The sequence below is a fragment of the Dunckerocampus dactyliophorus genome, chromosome 16 (assembly GCF_027744805.1).
Source record: "Dunckerocampus dactyliophorus isolate RoL2022-P2 chromosome 16, RoL_Ddac_1.1, whole genome shotgun sequence".
In the NCBI taxonomy this organism is placed as follows: domain Eukaryota; kingdom Metazoa; phylum Chordata; class Actinopteri; order Syngnathiformes; family Syngnathidae; genus Dunckerocampus; species Dunckerocampus dactyliophorus.
In genome coordinates, this window is record NC_072834.1 from 10714916 (window position 1) to 10737069 (window position 22154).

Sequence of the window (22154 nt, forward strand, 5' to 3'; positions counted from 1 at the left end):
AAGTATAAAACCCAGAAGACGTATAACCATGGAAAAGCGTGCCAGTAGGTAGCAGTAAGCCAATCCACATTCCACCTGCTAATATGCTTCATAGTGGCCAGCCTAGTGCGCATGGCAGCTAATGGCATGACAGCGAGCTCAAAGAGAGGTGCCCACATTGAAGGGGATATGAGAAGGGCAAACCAGTTAAACCAGTTTTTAACAGGTTTGCCCACCCCATCCCACACACAGCAGCCCACACACAAGTCACCAGCATGGAAAACGAAAAGTCTCCTCAACCTCCTCCCCTCACACAACCCACAAATACTGCAGTTCAAGTAAGTGCAATATTGTCTATCGTGGGAGTTGGGAGACCCTCATCTTCAACCTGAGCTTGGGGTTGGGGAAGGTTCCACAGCTGTGGAAGGCGTCCTGCATTGTTCCAGTCCCAAAGAGACCACATCCTGGTGAGCTGAAACACTTCAGGCCGGTCGCATGTGATGAAGACCATGGAACGGTCACCTGAGGGCACAGACCCACTCTGCAGTTTGCATACCGGGAGAAAATGGGAGTTGAGGACGCCATCATCTTCTTGCTCCACTGATCTCTCGCTCACCTGGACACAGGCAGTGGTGCGGTGAGGATTACATTTTTGGACTCCAGTGCCTTTAACATCATCCAGCCTCAGCTACTCAGGGACAAACTGACACAGATGGGAGTCGGATCACACCTGGTGTCATGGATCACAGCCTACCTGACTGGCAGACCTCAATGTGTGCAACCGGGGAACTGCAGGTCCGACACTGTGACCAGCAGCACGGGAGCACCGCAGGGAACTGTGCTCGCTGCTGTTCTGTTTACCCTGTACACGTCCCAATTTCAGTACAACTCTGAGCTCTGCCATGTACACAAGTATGCGGGCGACACGGCCATCGTGGGATAGATCAGGAGGGGACAGGAGGATGAGTACAGAAAACTGATCCAGGACTTCGTCAACTGGTGCGACACAAACCACCTTCCCCTCAACACCACCAAGACCAGGTATATAGTGGTGGACTTGGTGGAAACAGGACACACCCAGAACCTGCTCTCATTAAAAGTGACTGTGTGGAGGTGGTTCACACCTACAAATATATGGGAGTGCATCTGGATGATAAACTGGACTGGACTGCCAACATGAATGCCCTGTGTAGGAAAGGGCAGAGCCGTCTGTACTTCAATGCATGCAAGCCGCTGCTACAGGTCTTCTACCAGACTGTGGTAGCTAGTGCCCTCATGTATGCAGTGGTGTGCCTCAAGAAGAAGGACGCCACACGCCTGGACAAATTGGTGAGCAAGGCAGTCTCTGTCATTGGCACTGAGCTGGACAGCCTGACATCTGTGGCAGAGTAAAGGACACTGAGGAGGCTCCTTTCCATCATGGACAACCAGCATCATTCAATGCACAGCATCATCTCCCAACAGAAGAGCAGTTTCAGTGGCAGATTACTACCACTGCCTTGCCCTTGTTATGACACGCTAGCTAGGCGGCTAATGTGGTATCTGTGTACTGTGCAACAATAAATCCAAAGGATCCTCTTTGATCGTAGCGTCCCTACGAAGCTTAGAATAATATTACGTGTTTTCATGCCAAATTGCTTAAAAAGGCGACGATCGTTGTCTCTCTTCTTCAGCTCTGTGCAGTGAGCAAAGAGCAATATGAGAGCAGTGGCGATCACTGCCAGTAAAACATATCATACTCCTCACAACACTACATTAGTGAATGTTATGTGTTGTGAATACAGTGTGTCACTTTCTTCACACGTTTTCATGACTGTGTTTGGACCTGGTTGCCGGTGTCACCCGCAAGTGTTCTCAGCAAAACATGGATTGTTGTCGTTTTTCTAGCCTATATTGCAGTCGATCAGTCAGTTTCAGTAAGCAAATCCAAATATTTTTTTACTACATCTATTCTGGAAATCTTAAAATAATAGTATGGGGGTTCATTCCAGGGCTAAATAAGCAGCAATCATTGCTCACTGGTCTTTTATTTTGCAGCTGTGAGTGTCGCTTACTGACAGTCAAAAAAACATACTTGTGGATATTGTTTTGTGTTATGTCATAGTTATCACAGCACAGCATCCAATGAATGTTATTATTGTGTTATTGTTGTCAATATGTCACTTTTCTGGCTTTGCTGTGAGTTCATGGCTGCATGTGTTTGAATCTGGTTTCCAGAACGTAGTCTGACAGTGATGTCACGGCCAAGATAGTGTCGGTTTAGAAAACTCGCTGGGGGGGACGTGTCAAAATCGTGTCAAAATCACCACTTCATTTCACTCCTATTTCATAGTTTTTTATTTACCTATGACAGCAGTATGACAGAAGTGTTTTATTGCGTACTTTCATTTTGTTCGTTTTTTTCAAGGTTTTTTGGTGTCGTGAGCACTTTAAGGGATACTTATGAGCCATTATATGTCTGCATGTTGCTTTCACCTCATAAAACAACAGGTTTCCACAAAGCTCACCATGTTGTCAAAGTGTTGCATTGTTATTTGACAATGAAATGCGCATAATTCACAGCAAAACACAGCATAATAATACAACAGTTAATTATTACACTGGTAGAGCAGACTTGGGAAGTGAAATGATTGGAGGGAGGAGCAGCTTTACCCCTGGCACTGGCAACATACACGGCACCCCTGGGAGACACTCGCACACACGCCAACATAAACACTAGCTGCGTTGAGGTCAGCGATGGCAAAACGTAACCAATAAAATATGGAAGCTCTGGAAAGACCTGACAACGTTTTAGTTAAAGTATAGAAAGCGGTGCGAAATGAGTGAATAATGGTAATGGCACTAAGGATAATTGAGCTAATCGTTTGTCTTTCGCCTCCGCCCCTCCAACATAGAGCCATGTATAAAGTCCCCGCACAGGTGCAATCAAGTGTTACAGGGCACACTGCATGACTGGCATGGCACCACCATGCACTGCACGCTCTATGTTGCATAAAGAGGTTCACTTAAGGTTCAGGTTCTTCCCACATGAACACGGTGGTTAGTTTTTCCTCACCCGAGGCAACTGGCATGCTAAGCTTCTTTTTCCTCACTGGAGAAATATAAATAGGTGTTGGCAGAGCTGGAGTAATGACCAAATGTTATGTGCATTATTAATAGAGGTTAATATATCTTGCTCTTTTTTTATGGCAGCCATGCAGTGATCCTTCCCATCTTTCTTTTATGCGTGAAAGTAAAATTGGTATCCGAGGAACATTCAGGTAATTCCTATTTTACAACCCCTCTGGGCAATGTGTCAGATGAGTCCTGCACTCCTTGTGAAATTGATGCTATGCGTATCAATTTAAATGACCTATATTTAAGTTCGCATTATCGCTTTTACGTTGATAAACATAGATTTTGACTGCAAATATATTGTCATATAAAAGTTACGTTTTAGTGTGGGTTTGTGGAGCTGACATTAGCACTCACATGCCATAATATTAGGTACACTCGCGTGATCTACAGGAAAAATTCAACACAGGGGAAAAAATAGCTTTACATATACAGTACAGGTTATGAACTAGTTCCGTTCCTAGGCTGTGATGTGAGACGAGTTTTAGTGTAAGTTGGACTTTATATTGTAAAAATGGGCCTAAATTAACTCCTAAGTGACTCACACAGTACACAGAACACACGAAGGATGCATCAAATAAAGTAAGACAAAGATTAAATACAATAATTAAATGAAACAGCCATAAAAATACAACAACTTCTTACTTTTTATCCCTGTGGTTGTCTTGCAGGCCTTTCTACCTTGTAAAAATATAAGGATAACCTCCTCTTCTCCTCCCAGACCTCGAAATCCATGACTCCTCTAATGTTCATTAGCTGAAATAATCTTTACCCTTAACGATGGTCACGACAGTCGAGCAGTTTAGACCAAAAGAGTGACCAATACTTGTGGGAGATTCTCCTCTCTCGGAGCTTTTTACGTCCATGCTGATGGCTTGCCTTTCCTTTGGCGCACTGCTGCTTGGGAGACATAATGAAGTCCAAAAATTAACTAATAAGCAGTGTCATTCTTCCTCAGTGTGGCTGCGCAGGTTGCTGCAACGTGTTGTGTCGTTATCGTGTAGGTTTAAATGTGAGTGTGTGTTACAGACAGACAGCTAGATATATGCTGTCTCAGATTTTCTGTGTGTAAGTGTATGTATGTCAGACTGCTATAGTTCTGTAAACAACTACTGTACAGTACATCGAAGTTTATGTAAGTGCATAGCAATTTTGGAAATAAGGGTAAAATAAATAGCATTATATTACTATAACGTCCGTGCCCACTGCTATGCAAGCTGTACACAGACTACTGTATATCCTAGTTTCACTTGGATAGGATTAGAGGTGTCCCGATACAACTTTTTCACTTCCGATCCAATACTGATATTATAGCCTTGAATATCACCCAATCCCAATATCAATCCGAGATCAGCAAAAATCATACATACTTGTATTACTTATTTTGTAGTGTGGAATGTTAGAAAAGGCTTGATCAAGTGATATTACTCATCAGTAACAGCAGGTATGAGAAAAACAGACCCATTTACTTCTTTAAGCATCTGGGTTATAGTTTTATTCACAGTGTAATGGTGGCTAGACATAATATAGCGAGGTTTGTGCGTTTAAACCCGACTTTACTCACCACCGACAGGGGCTTGTCGTCTTTTCTGTGATAGCTAATGACTTTTTGTCAGAGTTAATCGTGTAACGTTGCTTTAAATGCACAATGAGTTTGGTTGGAAACTTGTGCTGCACTCAGCTTTGCTTAATGTCTTTTTCGGACTTTAAGGAAAAATTCACATGGCCGACATCACTCCTACTCCATAACACGTTAGCACACGCTGTTGTGATCACATGGGTTCTATCCCGCCGCTGCCAGTTAGACGTGCTGGGGCGGAGTCTGGTATCGACTGCTTGTATCAGACTGCTAATATTGGAGATTTTAGATGTAGGCCAATTTATCGGATCAGGACATTCCTAGTATTGTCACTTGAGAAGCTATCATAAAATGCTTGGTGAAATGTGGGGGGTATGCTCACTGTGTTTTAGCAGTCACTCTTAATTAAGATAGAACAAGAGGGACATGGACAACTGCCATGGCAGATTAAAAAAAAACAAAAAAACTAGTTCCTCTTTTATAAACACCACATTCAGTTTTGGACGGACGAAGCTTCTTCCTCGAAAGAGCATTCGACTTTCCTCTGCAACACATCAAGCTCTTGTCTTCCTCCCGCTCGCTGTTTTTTCCTCTATACACTGTATATCCGCTTCTATTGTATAATGCCTCAGTCTGCTTTCTGTCATGCATTCCCTTCTTTTGACCCCACCGTCGTCATCCACACTCCCTTCTTCCTTCTCTCTCACTCTCCGTCCATCTCCATCTGCACCCCTCCCCTTCTCACTTACCCTGACACTGATCATACTGCAGCTACAAGCCACTTTGACAACACACTGCAGCGTGCCACTGCAGCCCTTTCATGTGACCCGACGAGGAGAAGTTGCAAAAGCGTTGTAGCCATCACAATGCAATGGTGTCAAAAGAACAAAAGATACTAATTCATATCTGCAAATCAGTGTGTGTCATCATGGCAGAATGCGGTTTTATTGGACGATATAGTTTCAGTGAAGCCCTCGCCTTCCCCCCCGCCTATGGACATACCGCCACGATTCGCCCCGTCTTGCTTGCTTCCCTGAAGCATGACGGAACAAGACATGCCACTGTAACACAATGGGACTTTTTTTTGTTATAAACCAGCAAACAAACACACACACACACGTACACATACACACATAGACAGACAGACACCCTGGGGTCACTGCATATGACGGGCCATACAGAGAAGCCATTGTTTGGAAAACCAAGAGCAATTTCAATGCAGTTCACTCTTTCTACACACACACACACACACACACACAAGTGCGTGCGCATACATAAAGCGTGCGATTACGTGCATAAAGTAATGTATATTTACGCTTCACCCACACGAAAGGCAGTTCAACACCCAAATTAAAACCTTCAAACGTATATACGCTGTTATGAGGTCGACTACAAATTTTTGATCAATTATGCCTGAGATCAAAGCACGATTATGCCGGAAGTTAACCAAAACAACAGCAAGTCTTCAGCTCAGTGAGCATCTAAAGCAGGGATCTCAAACACGCGGCCCGCGGGCCATTTGTGGCCCGCCGGGTCATATTTTGGGGCCCGTGACTAGACATGGGGGAGTAGTGTAGATGCTATAAAAATATATATATTCTTTTTGATATGATTCTACTTTATAGCATTGCTCTACTTGAGAGACATGAGATGAATGAGTTTAAAATAGCTTTACTGTTTTTCAGACACCGAAGCTAAATTCCCGTTTACACTTATGTTGCTAAAACATCCTCATTCTTTTTGTACCATTGCTGCTTGTAGTTTGGTTAAAATATGCTGCAAAAACTCCACCCCTTTTGTATCACTCGTCTTCATTAGGGTCATGAGTAAGCTGGAGCCTATCCCAGCTGAATGCAGCAAAATACAAACTATGAAATGTATTTTTTTTTTGTTTCACCCTATCACTGTATCGAGATATTATCATTATCGGGAGCCGTGCATCGCGTATCATACCGTATTGTGGGGTACCCTGAGATTCCCAGCCCTATTCCCAAAACTTCATGCAGCCGAGCCACAACCAGACCCTATGTCCAGCGGCCCCCGTGTAAATTGAGTTTGAGACCCCTGATCTAAAGGATCTACTCCACGTGTCACTATTATACTTGTATTGGCATCACAAGGAAGAAGAATACTGCAATATTACAGTAAAAATGTCACATTTTTACAAGTAAAAAGGGGTGTAATATTGCAGGAATAAGGTTACGATCTTTGCTGTAAATCTGTATTTTTACAGGAAAAAGTCATGACAGTAAAACCTGCCAGTTTTACAAGAGTAAAGAATTTCGTAATAGTACAAATATAAAGTCGTAATTTTAAAGGTACAGTTTAAAACATTGCCTGTATTGCTTTTAAAGATGCCACCGTTTGACCTGGGAACTGATTATTTCAAATTCCATTATTTCCTGAGGGATAAATTCATTTTCCTGTTATATCTGTGCTGTACGTTAGTGCAGACTGTACCATAAGGGCAAACAATAGCCTCATACCATACCCCTATTGCTTCTTAGAATCATGTTTGACTTTCAAAGGAGTTCACGCTCATGTCTCCTTGTAATGCTTTGCGACTATACAGCGAGACTGAGCCCGCTTGCTTTGTAATAGGATATTTACTGTGATACCGTTGAATGCGGTGCACCTCTGCATGCACACGTCATTATATAGAGTTTCATCATAGCATGTCGCTATGCCTTCAGAGAACATTTTGGCAAACAGGTGCTAAATCACAAGGGATTCCCCCGACCTCTTCACTGCAATATTTTATTTCAATGACTGCAATTAAACTTAAACATGGAAGCTGTCATCATCTTCGAACGGTGCATAAAAAGCTGTGTAACGTTTCCGTGTCAGCACAAGGCACATAATCTGGGATAGGAATCTAAACTGGATGTGGTTGGCTTCTTATCTGTTTGCTGGCAGTGAGACCAGCATGTTGGTTTTTCTAGCACAAAGGGCCTTTTCATTGTTTGCAAAGATCTGCTACTCCAGTGGCGCTGCCAACTGTAAACAATAACAGGTCGGATAAAAAGAGGGAAGACTGAGTGAGCGCTGTGCCTCAATGAGCATACAAGGGCACTGACTGACGGCTAGACTCCATTCGCTTTCTTTTTTTCCCTCCTCGGCGGCCACAGTTCGGCTCTCGTGTCGGAGTGGGATGTCTACAGAAATGAGCCCGATGCCAAGGTCAGCAATGAGAGTGACGATATCTCCACTGTGGTGTGGAAAGAGGAACTCGCTCATTCCATCTCCTCCAAACGAGTATAACATGATGTTTTGTCAGCAGTAGCACAGATACGTCATCACGTACGCTCAAGTGAAAAAATAAAAAACATCATATCATAATAACCTCGCTTCCTCTCTTTATTACCGCCTCAAAGCCCTGAGATTGTAGTCAGGTCAAAGTTAAAAACCTGAAAAGTTTGATAACAATAACATAAACATAATAACATCAGGAGGAAAAACAACAGCCGTGATAATAAAATAAAAATCTTTACAAAAAAAAGGGTGTGATGTGGCAAGAGTAAAGTCATTGTTAAATAATGACTTAAGCGTGGTAATACATAGTACAGCTGTGCTATTTCATGGGGGAAAAAAAAAACATATTTTATAAGAATAAAAGGTAAAATTCTTATGGAAAAAAAAAACAAAAACTAAATACAAAAGCCACAATAAAACATGAATAAAACAGTCGTTTCTATGGCAATAAAGTTGTGATTTTTAAGTCACATTGTTGCAAGAATCATGCATTTTTACTGGATTTTTTTTTTTTTTTTTACATGAATGAAGTATAAATGTTATGGGATTAAAGTAGTAGTTTTAATAAAATGTGCATTGATACAAGAATAAAAGGTGTAATTTTTATGGTAAAGTTATGATTTTTTAAGAAAAACCACAGAAAAAAGTTATCACAATAGCGTAAAAAAAAAAGTAGTATTTTTTCAGGGAAAAAAGATTTAATAATATGAGAATAAAAGACATATTTTTTTTATTAGTAAAGTCGGACTTTGACAGGAATAAAATTGAACCACACATTTGAACCAAAAAAAGTAGCACTGGTACAAAAGTAAAGTTGTCATTTTTATAGTAATGAAGAGAAATATCACAACATTTGTGTTGTATCGTTACAGGAAAAAAGTAAAAAATGATTTGTTAGGTTATGAGAATAACAACTGGAACTCTTACAAGACTACATTCATCATTTTATGGAAAAAATTGTGTAATTTTACAAGAGTAGTTAGTTACACTTTTGCATGAATAAAGCCATTTCTTATAGTTATAAAGTTGCAAATTTAGGTCGTGAAGTTCCGAAATTAAATATTACAATTAAAATGTTACCATAAAAAAAGCAGCAAAAGTGAGAAAGTTTGAAAAAATGAGGAAAAAATGGAGTTTTAAGCTCCATAAATAAAGGCTATCAGAAGAGGTGTTCACATGTTACATTTGGAGTAGAGATACATTTGTGCAAAAACACCCTCGTGGACGTTCTGGTCACGATGAGCACTCAAGACAAGCTGTCGTGTGGATTTTTGCCACTCAGACACCAGATAACGACACATCCTTGCTTGGATAGAAGCAAAAGCACATGACTTCTATGCACTCTCTCTCTTTTTTCTAACATAGAGTCCAACTCCAACTGTGCAGCCGATACCAACACCAACACACTACTACACAAACTGTCTGTCCCAATTCCAAATCAGCTGTTACGAAAAGTCTTTTAACGGCTACAACACTAGCACACATCAAAAATGGATGCTTTTTACAGCTCTCAGGTGTGTGTTTTTGACAGTGTACTGTGTTCTAATGAGGGTTAAAGTGCGAGACGGCTATGCTGAATGGGTTAAATGTTCGAAACCTCCAACAACAAAGTGGACAAGTGTTCTTCATGCCTGTTTGTGATGCCCACTTTGGATTGGCAGGAGAACAGTCACAAGCAATGAAGAGCAATGCCAGTACTTACTACTTTGGACGTTTATAGTGCCAGTGGAGTTGTCCTTTCCCAGCAGGTTCTCCACCACACATGTGTAATTCCCAGAATCCTCCAGTTTTGCTCTGTTGATCTGGAGTCTGGAGTTTTTCCTGTGGGAGACAACACTCGCACAGCTGAGTCAGGGGAATCCGGACAGGGAGGAAGCGACATGGAAACACAGCCAGGCAGACAACAGGACAAGCAGCCGCATGGCAACGGGCCTCTGCTTTGATAGGGATGCATAGGTGCTGATTAGGAAGTGAAAAGCGGGCCTAGAATAATACTTAGGATAGAGCATGGAGGTCATTGAGGTTCCATTCAAAATGGTTTCCATCTTTGTGAGCTTTTTTTGAATAATACTTAATTAAGGTCAAGGGAGAGCTAATCTATCTATGTGTCTTTTTCTTGTACATAACTCACATGCTCCTCTCAAGCCAGCTATTTTAATTACATGATCATCGTTAGCCAAGCAGAATGGAAAAGGAGCATGAATTATTCAGTAAGCAGGCTTTTTACTCAGTGGTGAACTGTGGTACTGCAACATTTGAAACCTGAGGAAAATTGGTAAAAAAAAAGTATTGAAAGACAAGTGATATGTAGTATTCTGGTCACTAGGTGTCAGTCATGACACAAAACATTGATGGGACATGGCATTACATACATTACCTTCACACTGCATGTAGTCAGCCACGGCATGTCTGAAATAGTAGAGTGAAAAAAAACATCTCCTCCCATTCCATGTGGAAGTGGTAAGTTTTTGGCTTCTTGCGTTGTCCTTCTTGCCCACTCTGTTTGAAATCCTTTCTTAAGTTTAGAATAAATTAATTGGGGGCTAACTAATTAGCTTGCTAGCATGCTATGCTTAGAGCCGTGGCCGTCTAATGTGCCTCTGCAGTGATCCCGTAGTCTGCGAACTACCAATGTGGTGTAAGCACAGACTAATGGGGGTGTAAAGGTGAATATAGGGGTGTTATTTCATGTCTACAGGGCTCTAGTAATGGAAAAATAAACCTGGTTTAGAAAGTCATGAGCAGGTTTTCTATGCTCTAAGTACATACGTATATATTCCATGTATTGACTTTGAATCCTACTTTGCGGAAATTCACTTATCGCAGTTGGATCTGGAACCAATTAACCGCAATAAATGAGGTATGACTATATTTAGTTAATTTTTCAAACCTGCTAAGTGACGTACAGCTATGTTTAAAGACAAAATCTATTGATATTTACAGTAGTTCCTCCAGGGAGTGAATAAACAGACTCAAAAAACGCCCAAAAATAAGCTCCAGAAAAAAAAAAAAAGTTTATAAAAGGGCTAAATATTGATTTTCTTATCATTTTGATCACTGATTTTACAGTAATATTGACAGGTTCATGTTGGAAGAAAATACAATTACAATACAAATATTTTTTTCAAAATAAGTACAGTAATTATTCATTCATATGTTCATAAAATATAAATATAATAATAATATAATACTATAATTATAATATAATATATAATATAATAATAATAATACAATTATAAGTATAATTACCGCTGTATAAGTATACTTTTTTCTTAAACTTTAAACCCTGCTGCTTATACAGTGGTGCAGCTACTTAATAGTATTTATATTATATATATTTATAATATCCATCCATTTTCTATGCCGCTTATCCTTACTTGGGTTGCGGGGGTATGCTGGAGCCTATTCCAGTTGACTTTGGGAGGAGGTGCAGTACGGCTTGGACTGGTCACCAGCCAATCGCAGGGCACATATACTGTATACAAACAACCATTCACACTCACATTCATACCTATGGACTATTTAGAGTCAACAATTAACCTAACATGCATGTTTTTGGAATGTGGGAGGAAACCAGAGTACCCGGAGAAAACCCACGCAAGCACAGTGAGAACGTGCAAACTCATCGTGCAGAGATGCCCAATGGAGATTCAAACCAAGATCTTCTGACTGTGTGGCCAACGTGCTAATCACTCGCCCCCTGATATATATTTATATTATGGTATTTATTGGAAAATTTAAGTTGTAATCTCGTGACATCTCCTTTACTTCAGAATTACTACTAATTGTTCAAATACTGTGCAGCTCACGAGTCAGTGAGGAAATGGTAGCTCTTTCTTTGGCAGGAACCAATCATGAGCTATCAGTGCACTCACGACATGCTTGCCAACCCATTGGAAATCGCAGGAGGTCATTATATATAACAGACACAGACTCACTGTGTCATCTTACAAAGAACACTAAACTCATCACACAGCAACTTAACACTCAAAAGGTATACCTGAGAAACATGTACCAATATGAGTTCAAAATGAAAAAAAAACAACTATTTTATAGTTTTCCCACAATGCATTGCGTCTAAAAAAAATTCATTGGGGCGCTGCAATGACGTCAGCTTCCCTCTGGCTCCCTCTGGTGGACATCCATTTTCTATGCTGCTTGTCCTCCAATTAAATGCTTTACTCAGTCGAAATGCATCATGGGAAAACTTTCAAATGTTTTTTTTTTCATTTTAAACTTGTATTGGTACATGTTTGTGTATTCATTAGGTATACCTTTTCAGTGTTAAGTTGCTGTATGATGAGTTTAGTGTTTGTAAGATAACACCGTGAGTCAGACTGTTCACCTCCTGCAATTTCCAATTAGTTGACAAGCAATTTAGTGGGTGCGACTTTCACACTGGTGCGGCTTATACACTGTGATTCACGGTAACAATCATTAATTTATTTTCCATACTGCTTGTCCTCACCAGGGTCGCGGGATTATGCTGAAGCCTATCCCAGCTGACTTTGGGCGAGAGGCGGCAATTAACAATCAATGTAGCACAATTTCCCCTTAATTTAACATAGAGAAAAGTGATGATTCTTTCAAAAACTTCTTCTAGAAAAATATACTCTGCTGGAGAATTTGTTATTATTACAAGTATTATTATTATTATTATTAATTGGTTTGTACTCACTGGCTGTTCTTTATTCGTATTTTTTTGTCTTTCTTGAGCTCGTTGCCGTCTTTGAACCAGCGGTAGGTGGGAAGAGGGTTCCCCGTGGCCTCGCACTTGACTGTGAGCTTGCTTCCCTCGTCCACTATTGATGGATTCTTCATTGGTTTTAACTTTGGAGCCGAAGCTGTAGAGAAGAAGAAAGGGACACAGGGTGTTATTGAGCATTCTCAGCACATGCGTTTTGGTTTGCACAATTTATGCACAATTGTGTGTATGTGTTTTAGTAAAAAAAAAGAAGAAAAAGAGAACATTGAGGCAGTAATGCAGCCAATTGTCCCTCTGTGGACTGTGCTAACAACTCTCTCATGTGACCAGCAGATGTCGTCACCCGAGGCATTATCAAGTTGACGTCAAACTAACAAAAACAGGTGGAATTGCAATCTGTTTTTCTAGCTAGTACACAATCACCTGAAGCTATGACAGCAAACAATCCATTGTCACTGTACAAACTGCATATATAACATCCAGTGCTGCCAAATAAGCTGTCATTTCTATTAATGAAAAGTGACACACATCCACACTGCACAGTACATGCAGAACACACAGTCACACAAACACTTGCCAGCTGACAGCTGCACACACGTTTAAGGGAAGACTCATTCGCAGGGTGGTGGGTGCTTGGGTGTGTGTGTGTGTGTGTGTGTGTGGGTGTGTGTGTGGGGGGGGGCAACAAGGGTCAATCAGGGGATGGCCAAGATACACCCTCCCCCACAAATCCCCCTTAGACAGAAACTCTCTCCATTCACGATATCATGTGGATGCTTCGCTGAGTAATACAATTCCAGCTGTTAAGGATGTCAAAAAATGTCAGCTGTGATACCATTGTAGCAGCCTTAAACAGAGGTTCACCAAAATTACCCCTGCCCGCCCCCTTCTTGTCCTGTTTTTGGAGAAAGCGGCCTAGTTCCCTGACCTGATAAAGTCCACAAGGAGAGGAAAAGCCTCAATGATGCTGCATTGTTTTACATCGTCTGGTTGCAAGATGTGATGACTTGAGTCATTCTTAACTCTGCATATGACACATATGACAAAATTGACCACAGTGAATATGTAGTGTATGGAGGTGTTGCGTGCATGCCACTGGACAAGAAAAAAAAGCGTGTAAATCATGTGCAATACAGTGAATGGTATACATTTTGTGTTGCTCTTTAAATGTGATATGCTGTGTGATTATTGAGGAAATATGCACGCTTCCCTATAGGGTAACTCAACGTTTTGATCCAAAAGACATTTGGGTCTAAAAAAAACTCACAATGAAATCATACAGAGAGCTAAGCGTAATACAGTCGTCCCTCACCACAAAATACATGCTCTAACAACAAAAATACTCACTTTACAAATAAGGAATCCTACTTTGCAGAAATTCACTTATCACGGTTGGGCCTGGAACCAATTAACTGCGATAAACAAGGAATTACTATTTTGATTTTTTTCCAGCATCTTGAGAGTCACAAACCCTTGCAGTCATTGAATCAAAAATATATACAATACTGTACTGTAAATATTTTTAACATTAAAACCAGCGCTCAACACATTACAGTCCACTACTTTTCGTATTAAATTAAAGTACCAGCTCAGGCTGCCAAATAGTATCACAATTCTACTGCAAAAACACTCAGCATGGAACGCATCAGTTGGAAAGCAACACGTAAACGTAACAACAACAATGGAGGACAATGAGGGTCTCCTGCATTTGCTTCTCGGCAAATCGCTGTTGGCTACAGCCATTTATTCATGAGGACACTGCAGGCTGCAAGAAAATGGACCGCTGCAGCAAAGTGGGGACTGTGGAGTGGAGTATAAGGCACAGGATCAGTGTAAGCTAAGTGGCTCACCAGTGTGGTCTCTGACCAGGTACTAAAGACTACTTGCCTTTGCCAGTGGAAATACGTCAAAGGAGAGGAGAGCTTTGACAAGCAAAGTAGATACTGTGCAGTGGAAAATGTGCCTAAGCATTAAAAAAAAAAGTACACCACTATTCAATTAACCGTAGAGTCTACAAAATTGCTGGGTGTGTCGTCTACAAAAGCAAATCACCCCCGTGTGTCTGATAAGCACCACGTTAAACAACATTGTCATTAGCTGTGGCTGTAGGCAGCCTCTGATATATCAGAATCCAGCAGCTTTATCTACCTCTGCACGCTCTTTAAAATGTTGGGTGCACTATTTATGCATGTTACACTTGCCAGTAATGCTAAAAATTCTGATTCAGGATTCTGATTTAGTTGTTTCCAATGAACTCATCAGCGGTATTAATGCTGACTGAGCGGTTTTCACCTCATCACTATTACAACATCGGTTCTGTTGCTGCTGCACTATAGTTGCTGATAAATGACCATGTGGTCAGAGAGAGATATATTTTTCTTCCCACTTTCTCATGCACTCCAAATCATTACAAAATTTAAAAAATTAAAAAATGTGAAAAAGAAATAACAAATTATAATTATCACCCGCCTGCGATTGGCTGGCGATCAGTCCAGGGTGTACAACGCCTCTCGCCCAAAGTCAGCTGGGATAGGCTCCAGCATGCCCCCGGGACCCTCGTGAGGACAAGCGACATAGGAAATGAATGAATGACTGAATTATCACCCATTTTCAATAAACACCCCGTCCGCCTTGCAGTGTAGCAAAACAAACTCACTAGCTATAATTCTCATTATTTATGAGATGGAGTTGAGAAACATCAGCAATTAAACAACTACATTACTAAACCAAACAAGTAAAAAAATATGTCTTGACATAAAAAAAAAGCAAAATATCTGATTTCCACGGGCATCAACTCTGTGACCACAAGAAAAAAAGAAACGTCAAATTTAAAATAGCTCAAAGAAAGGTAGATGCAAAAGCCTCTACTTTTAGATCAATGGCAGCTATTTCTGGCCCTTTATCTGTGAGCAGCTTCATAGTCATGACATTGTTGAAGTAAAAATTCTGCAATAAGGCCCTTGTACTTGTCTTCACCGTTGGAACATAGTACAAATTGAAGTTCAACTAAAATCTCCTGTAAATGTACACAAACCACCACTGTGCCAAACGACTGTAACTCTTGTCAGACTTCAGCTCAGTGAGCATTGACAGGATTAACTGGTGATGGTGATAATAACCATAGAACCACAAATGAAACATAAATAAATCTATCTCCTACATGCAAATGAATTTCACCAAGCAGATGCTGACATAAATACACATATTACACACTACGCAACACTCATTAATTCCAGCACACCACTAGATGACACTACGACTCTGCAAACCTTCCCACGACATTGGGCTTAGTAGCTTTATTTAAATTTTAGTTTCAGTGTTTTGCCTCAGTTTATATTTACTTAATACAAGTACTGTATATTGCACAAGACAGCAGAAACAACGTTGACACAAAACCAATGTTGTACTATCTCTAAGGAGTAAACTTCTCAACTAGCATTAATATGAGTTCATTGTAAACTACACTACGGCAAGTGGCAGACACATGAGTTTCACACCAATAACAAAGCAGTGCGACCAACTTTTTATTTTAAAGTACTTGCAGACGTAAATGAAGCTGCTGGATGTTGATCACTCATAATACTTCAGCTGCAGCTACTTTCATCTTGTGGAGTTAATAAAGATTACGTCAGGTGGTTGCCCACAGTCACAGATGTTATGCCAATTTTTTATGTATTTTTTTAAACCTGGAGCTAATAGATACCCCGGCGGTTGTCAGTTTTTCCAGTATTTACTATCAGAAAAAATATGTTCAAAGAACAACTTGGGAGTTGACCAACATTAGCAAACAAAATGACTTGTGGCTTCTACTTTAATATGACAACATGGAGGTGCTCATGCAATTAACTTTAGATTTTGTAGACACTGAAGAATGGACTAAAATGCAGTGAATACTTGCAAAGGTCAAAAAGTACTATAGAGTCTAGCACTTCTATAGCACGCATTAGTTTCAAGCTGTATTCTTCTACTGCTGCTTCATTGTGATGCATACACCTTGCCGTTGCCCCCTGCAGAGTGGAGGATGTACTGCATGAACGAGCACTTCTTAAGTTAGAAAAGTTTACATCAGGGGTTCCCAAACTTGTCATAGTCCCGTACGCCTTCAGACATTTGGCCTGAAGTCACGTACCCCTACAGTACTCCTGCACGCTAAAAAAAAAAAACATAATAAGCACACAATGAAACATCTTCATTGAGTTTTCATTCATGGATATGAATTAATTATAATTTGTTTTTGTCAAGGGAAATCTTTACAGATGCATGATGGCCTAGTGGTTAGCATGTTGGTCACACAGTTAGCAGATCGGTAAGATCTGCGTTCGAATCTCCGTTGTGTGGAGTTTGCATGTTCCTCCCACATTCCAAAAATATACATATTAGGTTAATTGGAGACTTTAAATTGTCCATAGGTATGAATGTGAGTGTGAATGGTTGTTTGTCTATACAGTATGTGCCCTGCAATTGGCTGGCAACCAGTCTAGGGTGCACCCCGCTTCTTGCCCATAAGTCAGGTGAGCAAATGGTTGGATGGATGGATGAATTGTCTCCTTAATTGTCTCCTCATTAAGGTACGCACATTCACTGGCTTACTTACAAGCTGTAGTACATTGTGGTGACATGTGATCTCACTGCTCTTTTGCTGTGATCTGCAACCGCATGGCATACAAAGAGCAATGCACATAGTTATGCATTACACATAAACATCATAATCAAAAAATCAAAAAAAGGAACATAAAGGAGAGAAATTACAAAGGAAATTAACTCAATACAAGGCGTATTATTGAGCTAAATGGACATAAGTATGAGCTGAAATAGCATGAGATTATGCACCAAACAAATTGCACACTAGCACTCAGCACAGAGCAAACAACTGATTAAACCTCACCTCTATGCATTTACGAACAGCATAAGCATTGTGAATAAGGATGAGGTGAAAGGAAGAAGCCAATCATGCACATTACGTAACACTAAGTGCACTAATATACGTCGTTACGCTGTTTTAAAAGTATATTCACGTACCTCCTACAACATTTGAACAGGCAGGCCACAGGCCGAATGTGGCCCGTGGCCTGCCTGTTGAAGACACCCATTTTAGTGTATGTGGCTATTTGACATCAGGTGGTCTGGGTTTATCAAGCAGCACCACATGCAGAACTTTAAAAGTCCAGATGTTTCACATTAAACACATTTTTTTTGTATTTTAGCAGCAGTAATGCTCCGTATGGGATGTGATGTTTCAAAAAAAAAAAACCTGCATTCATGAATACTCAAACATGGGCCGTGTTTGACAAAAGGTTTCACCACACATTTTCATCAAATGGGCTTTACCCTCCAATGTACTTTGGCTGGAAAACTTTGGATTCAGTTCCAGTGTCCAAATCGAACTACCTCTGTGTCCCATGCCTTAGCTGCGTGTAGAGAATAGTGTGCATCAACACGACGACGGCGCTATATGGCTTTACATGCTCCATTTTGCCAGACTTGGCCCATCACAGTGCCTGAGGAAAGCCTGTCATCCTGTCATCGGCAGAGAGAACAGCGGGAATGAGGTTGCTCCATAAAATAAAAAAAAATGTTTAGTACTTTGCCTCAACACAGGTCTGTCCTTGCCAAGTAAATTAAACAAGTTTTCTCTTTGCCTGGAAGAGTTACAGAAAGACTTATCGCTAAGCCAGATGTGCAAGAAGGTGCATGTAATGAAGACGCAGGGCGCCGTCACTTAGCTCTACCTTGAAGACCCAGATGTTCAACAAAGCTGTCCATGGAGATTCATATTCATGTCTGTCTTCAAGGCTCTTTCATCTACGCAACATGACATTGGTGAACCTTTTGGCAGCGTGCAAACAGCATGATATACAGTGGATGCTCCTCTGTGGGTCGCCTGATGAGGAAACCATCGTACAGGAGATGTTTGCTGGACACACTTGAAGCAGACAACAAGTCAACCATGCTCACATAAAGTCCCAAAACGTGTTTTTTCGAACAGTTGTCTCATTTTCCGTGACACCTGTGGAAAAAGTGTCAGGCAGCAATGATAAACATGAGGCCTCTGCAAGCGCCTGATTGTCTCCTTTTGAAGTGGAAGGGCAGCTGCAGACATGGACAATAAAAGGCAAAAAAATACGGGAAAGCCGAGGGCCTATGTGGCGTGTCGACAGCCCACACTCGGGGGCAACAGTTGGAAAAGTCAGCGCCACTTCAACAGTGAAGTTGCTTGATGAATTTAACAATCGCTCATACGATTGAGTCAACATTTCTCATTTACTTCCAGGAGCTTAGAGAAGGAATCCGAGGCATGCCTTTGTACGCACCCCCCCTCCTCTTCTTGAGTATCCTGGATTATTCCGGTGTTATGTCACTTCACCACATGCTGTCAAAAGACAAATTGGTCAGTGAGACAGCTAGAGAAATTGCACTGGGCCGATGATGGTGTTCCGACTGTGAAGACCAGACACTGTACCGCAACATCTGTTCATAGAGATCATTTGTCAGCCACAACCAAGGGAGGCGCTTTCACCAGATAATTAACTGGTGCATCATTTACGTAGGACTCATAGCGCTACTTTTGACAATAACGCCACTCCGTCTGTGATGCTTCCACCTACTGTGTGTCTTCTAGAATTTAGGAGATATTTGAACACTATATTACGTTAAAACTGGAATATTTTTGAGCAACATCAGCACAAAACATAATCAATTACCATACAGTTTATACGTATGAGTGAAAAGAAGAAAAGCTCTGACTGGCTTGAGGGGAAGTTGTTTGGCACCACCTGACGGTTTACACGTACTGTACAAATACTGCATAGATAAATACAATATAATAAATACAATACCGTCTTGAATAATTGCTTTCTTTTTAAGACTAGTTTCTATTTCCGTTGCTCTTTTATTAACCAATCTACAGTGGTCCCTCGCCACTTTGCGGTTCGAATTTCATGGCTTCACTCTATCACGGCTTTTCAAAAATGCATAAATTAATAAATCATGCTGTTTTCAGTATGGCCTATAATTAGCCCTCCCAAAAATATGCATATTGAAGCAAAGTTCTTGCCTAAATTCAGCATTTTCAAGCACAAAAATGTCTAAATGAACTAAAATACAACTATAAGGCATTCAGAAAACGCATTCAAAGATGCTGTGAGTGATATATAATATTCTACACTGGTCAGTGGGTGTCATGTTATATGAGACACACAAACACCAGACTTGATCGCCAGAACAACATGCTTTTATTGCAGGTTTGAATTACTGTATCTCACAGGCACAACCATAATAACATAATAAGCGTAATAATAACAATAATAATAATAGTAATAATAGTAATAACACAGGCTACTGTTGCGGCCGTAACCCACGGCAAGCTAAAACTGAACTCTCAACTCCCAACGTCACTGCATGTTCGCCCGTCAATCAACTCCTCTAGAGAACACATTTATAGCAACACAAATGGGCTGTAAATAAATAAGGCATTTATGTCTTAAATGACATTTTGTCTTATTATGTCCATCTTATGTCCATATTATGTCCATGTTATGTCTTATAATATATATTGGGTAGTACAAAGGTGACTATAGGGGGTGCTAGTTCATGTGTAGAGGGATCTAATAATGTTAAAAAGCTTATTTACAAGGTCGTAAAAAGGTTTTCTATGCTTTAACTATGAAAATATTCCATTTATAAATAAGGACTCCTACTTTACTCGTAATTCACTTATCACGGTCGGGTCTGGAGCCAATTAACCGCGATAAATGAGGGATTGCTGCATTACCACTTGGAGAAACTAGAGCCTATTCCATCTGATTTAGGGCTAGAGACAAAGGTCATGTGAACCACTACAGTATCTTAGTCTTTCAATGCCCAAAATGTTAAAAAGCAACATGTTACCCAAACATACAATAAAGGATTAAAGGGAGAGATCATCCCTGGGTGTAAAAGTTAATAATAGCACTTTTAAATGACTAACTGTATATTTTTTGTAACAGATTCATGATGTATTTAGTATATCCATAGCTTGTACATTACAATGCAGTAGTTCCTAGTGACAAATAACACTATCTCATAAGGCAGTGGAAGTTGGCAATAAGTAAATAAGGCGATAAGGCAAGAAAATAAGGCAATGCGACTTGTTTCCACCAAGATGTACCATTTGGAATGCATTGACATGCATTTTATTGCATTTCCATTGTAAAGGCTCCCCAAACATCTGAGCCAAATCATGTCACTTTTCGGTACGTCATTCCCAGGTTGCAGTGGCACGGTTCAGAATGCTCGGGGTGCTACCTATATTGTTTCGTACGGATCGGTGGAAAAAACCTGACATGAACTTATTTCATTAATTGACCTAAAACCTGTAAAATAAGGTTACATTTTGCATGCCCGTGCCGCAGACACAATCATATTCCTGGCTGATTGGATGAGTTAGCGAGCTCAAACAAAGTCCAGGCAATTATTTTGGGGATGACAACACCAGATTACATCTAAACAATCCAGAATGAAGAATTATGTATTTTCAATAGTCCTGGTAGGTAGAAATAATAACATTTCTGCCTTTTTCCTAGTAGTTGTTTTGGCATTATGCAGAGATATGGTCTTAGTCCATATGGTTGCTTATGTGAGAAAGTGACAGCATGTCCTTATCAAATTGGTTAGTAATTCAATACTAATCATTTATGAAATGAACCCCTGTTTAAGACTATGACTAATGTGTTTTATGGACTGACTGGACTCTAACAACATCACTTTGTGCCGCAGCTCATGTAAATGACTTGTGTTCAGGAAGTGTGTGCACTATTTTGGACCACTGCTGTGTTGAAAGCACTGATTGTGCCACAAAAAAAAAAATGCTGAACAAGAAGGATTATTCCACTGAAATTGGCCAATACTTGACATAGAGAGAAGACGCCACATCCTTTGCCTGCCTGGGTGGCACCAGTAAAATGTATGATGCTCTAAAGTTATGAAACCAATTTCAATAAAAAAAAAAAAGCTTAAAGATTTATAACTGCAAGCACCGTGATCCAAGATGAGCTCACTCAAGCACCTTTGGACACCAGTCAACAGCCATCCGTTTATGAGCCTAATACAACATTTGTGTTTTATTGTGTGGAATCCATCTCTTATACACAGAAACATAAAATGAGGAAGAGCACCAATTCATACACCAGGAGTTACTACATTAAAAAAGGAACATCATGATTTTGTTGAATGAAGAAACAATATTACAAGAAAAAGTCAAGGAGCAGGAATAAAGTTCTATAAATAAAATTAATAATATACAAATAATGTAATGTATATATAAAATTCTATATAAATAATATTATGAAATTAATATTGTGACAAAAGAGTCTTAAATAGTAAAAAAAAAAAAAAAAGTCAAAATACCATGTTGATAACGATTGTAATGTTATGTTTACAAATTTGATACACATAAAGTTGTATTATTACGAGGGATTGATATCGAGTATCGGGCCGATATCAGCAAAAAACAATATCGGATTATATCCGCCTGCTTTCCCAATCTAT

The 22154-nt window shown here is 40.2% G+C and overlaps 1 protein-coding gene across 1 annotated transcript in view; it reads right to left on the reverse strand.

The window, feature by feature from the left end:
* The window catches only part of nrg2a (neuregulin 2a), a 134249-nt gene that overhangs the window by 56632 nt on the left and 55463 nt on the right, over window positions 1-22154 (reverse strand). Inside the window, exons 3-4 of the mRNA XM_054755742.1 lie at window positions 12603-12768; window positions 9626-9745 (exon numbers count right to left, since the gene is read on the reverse strand). Of these exons, the coding sequence (XP_054611717.1) occupies window positions 9626-9745; window positions 12603-12768 (286 nt within the window). The remainder of the gene's footprint in view (window positions 1-9625; window positions 9746-12602; window positions 12769-22154) is intronic.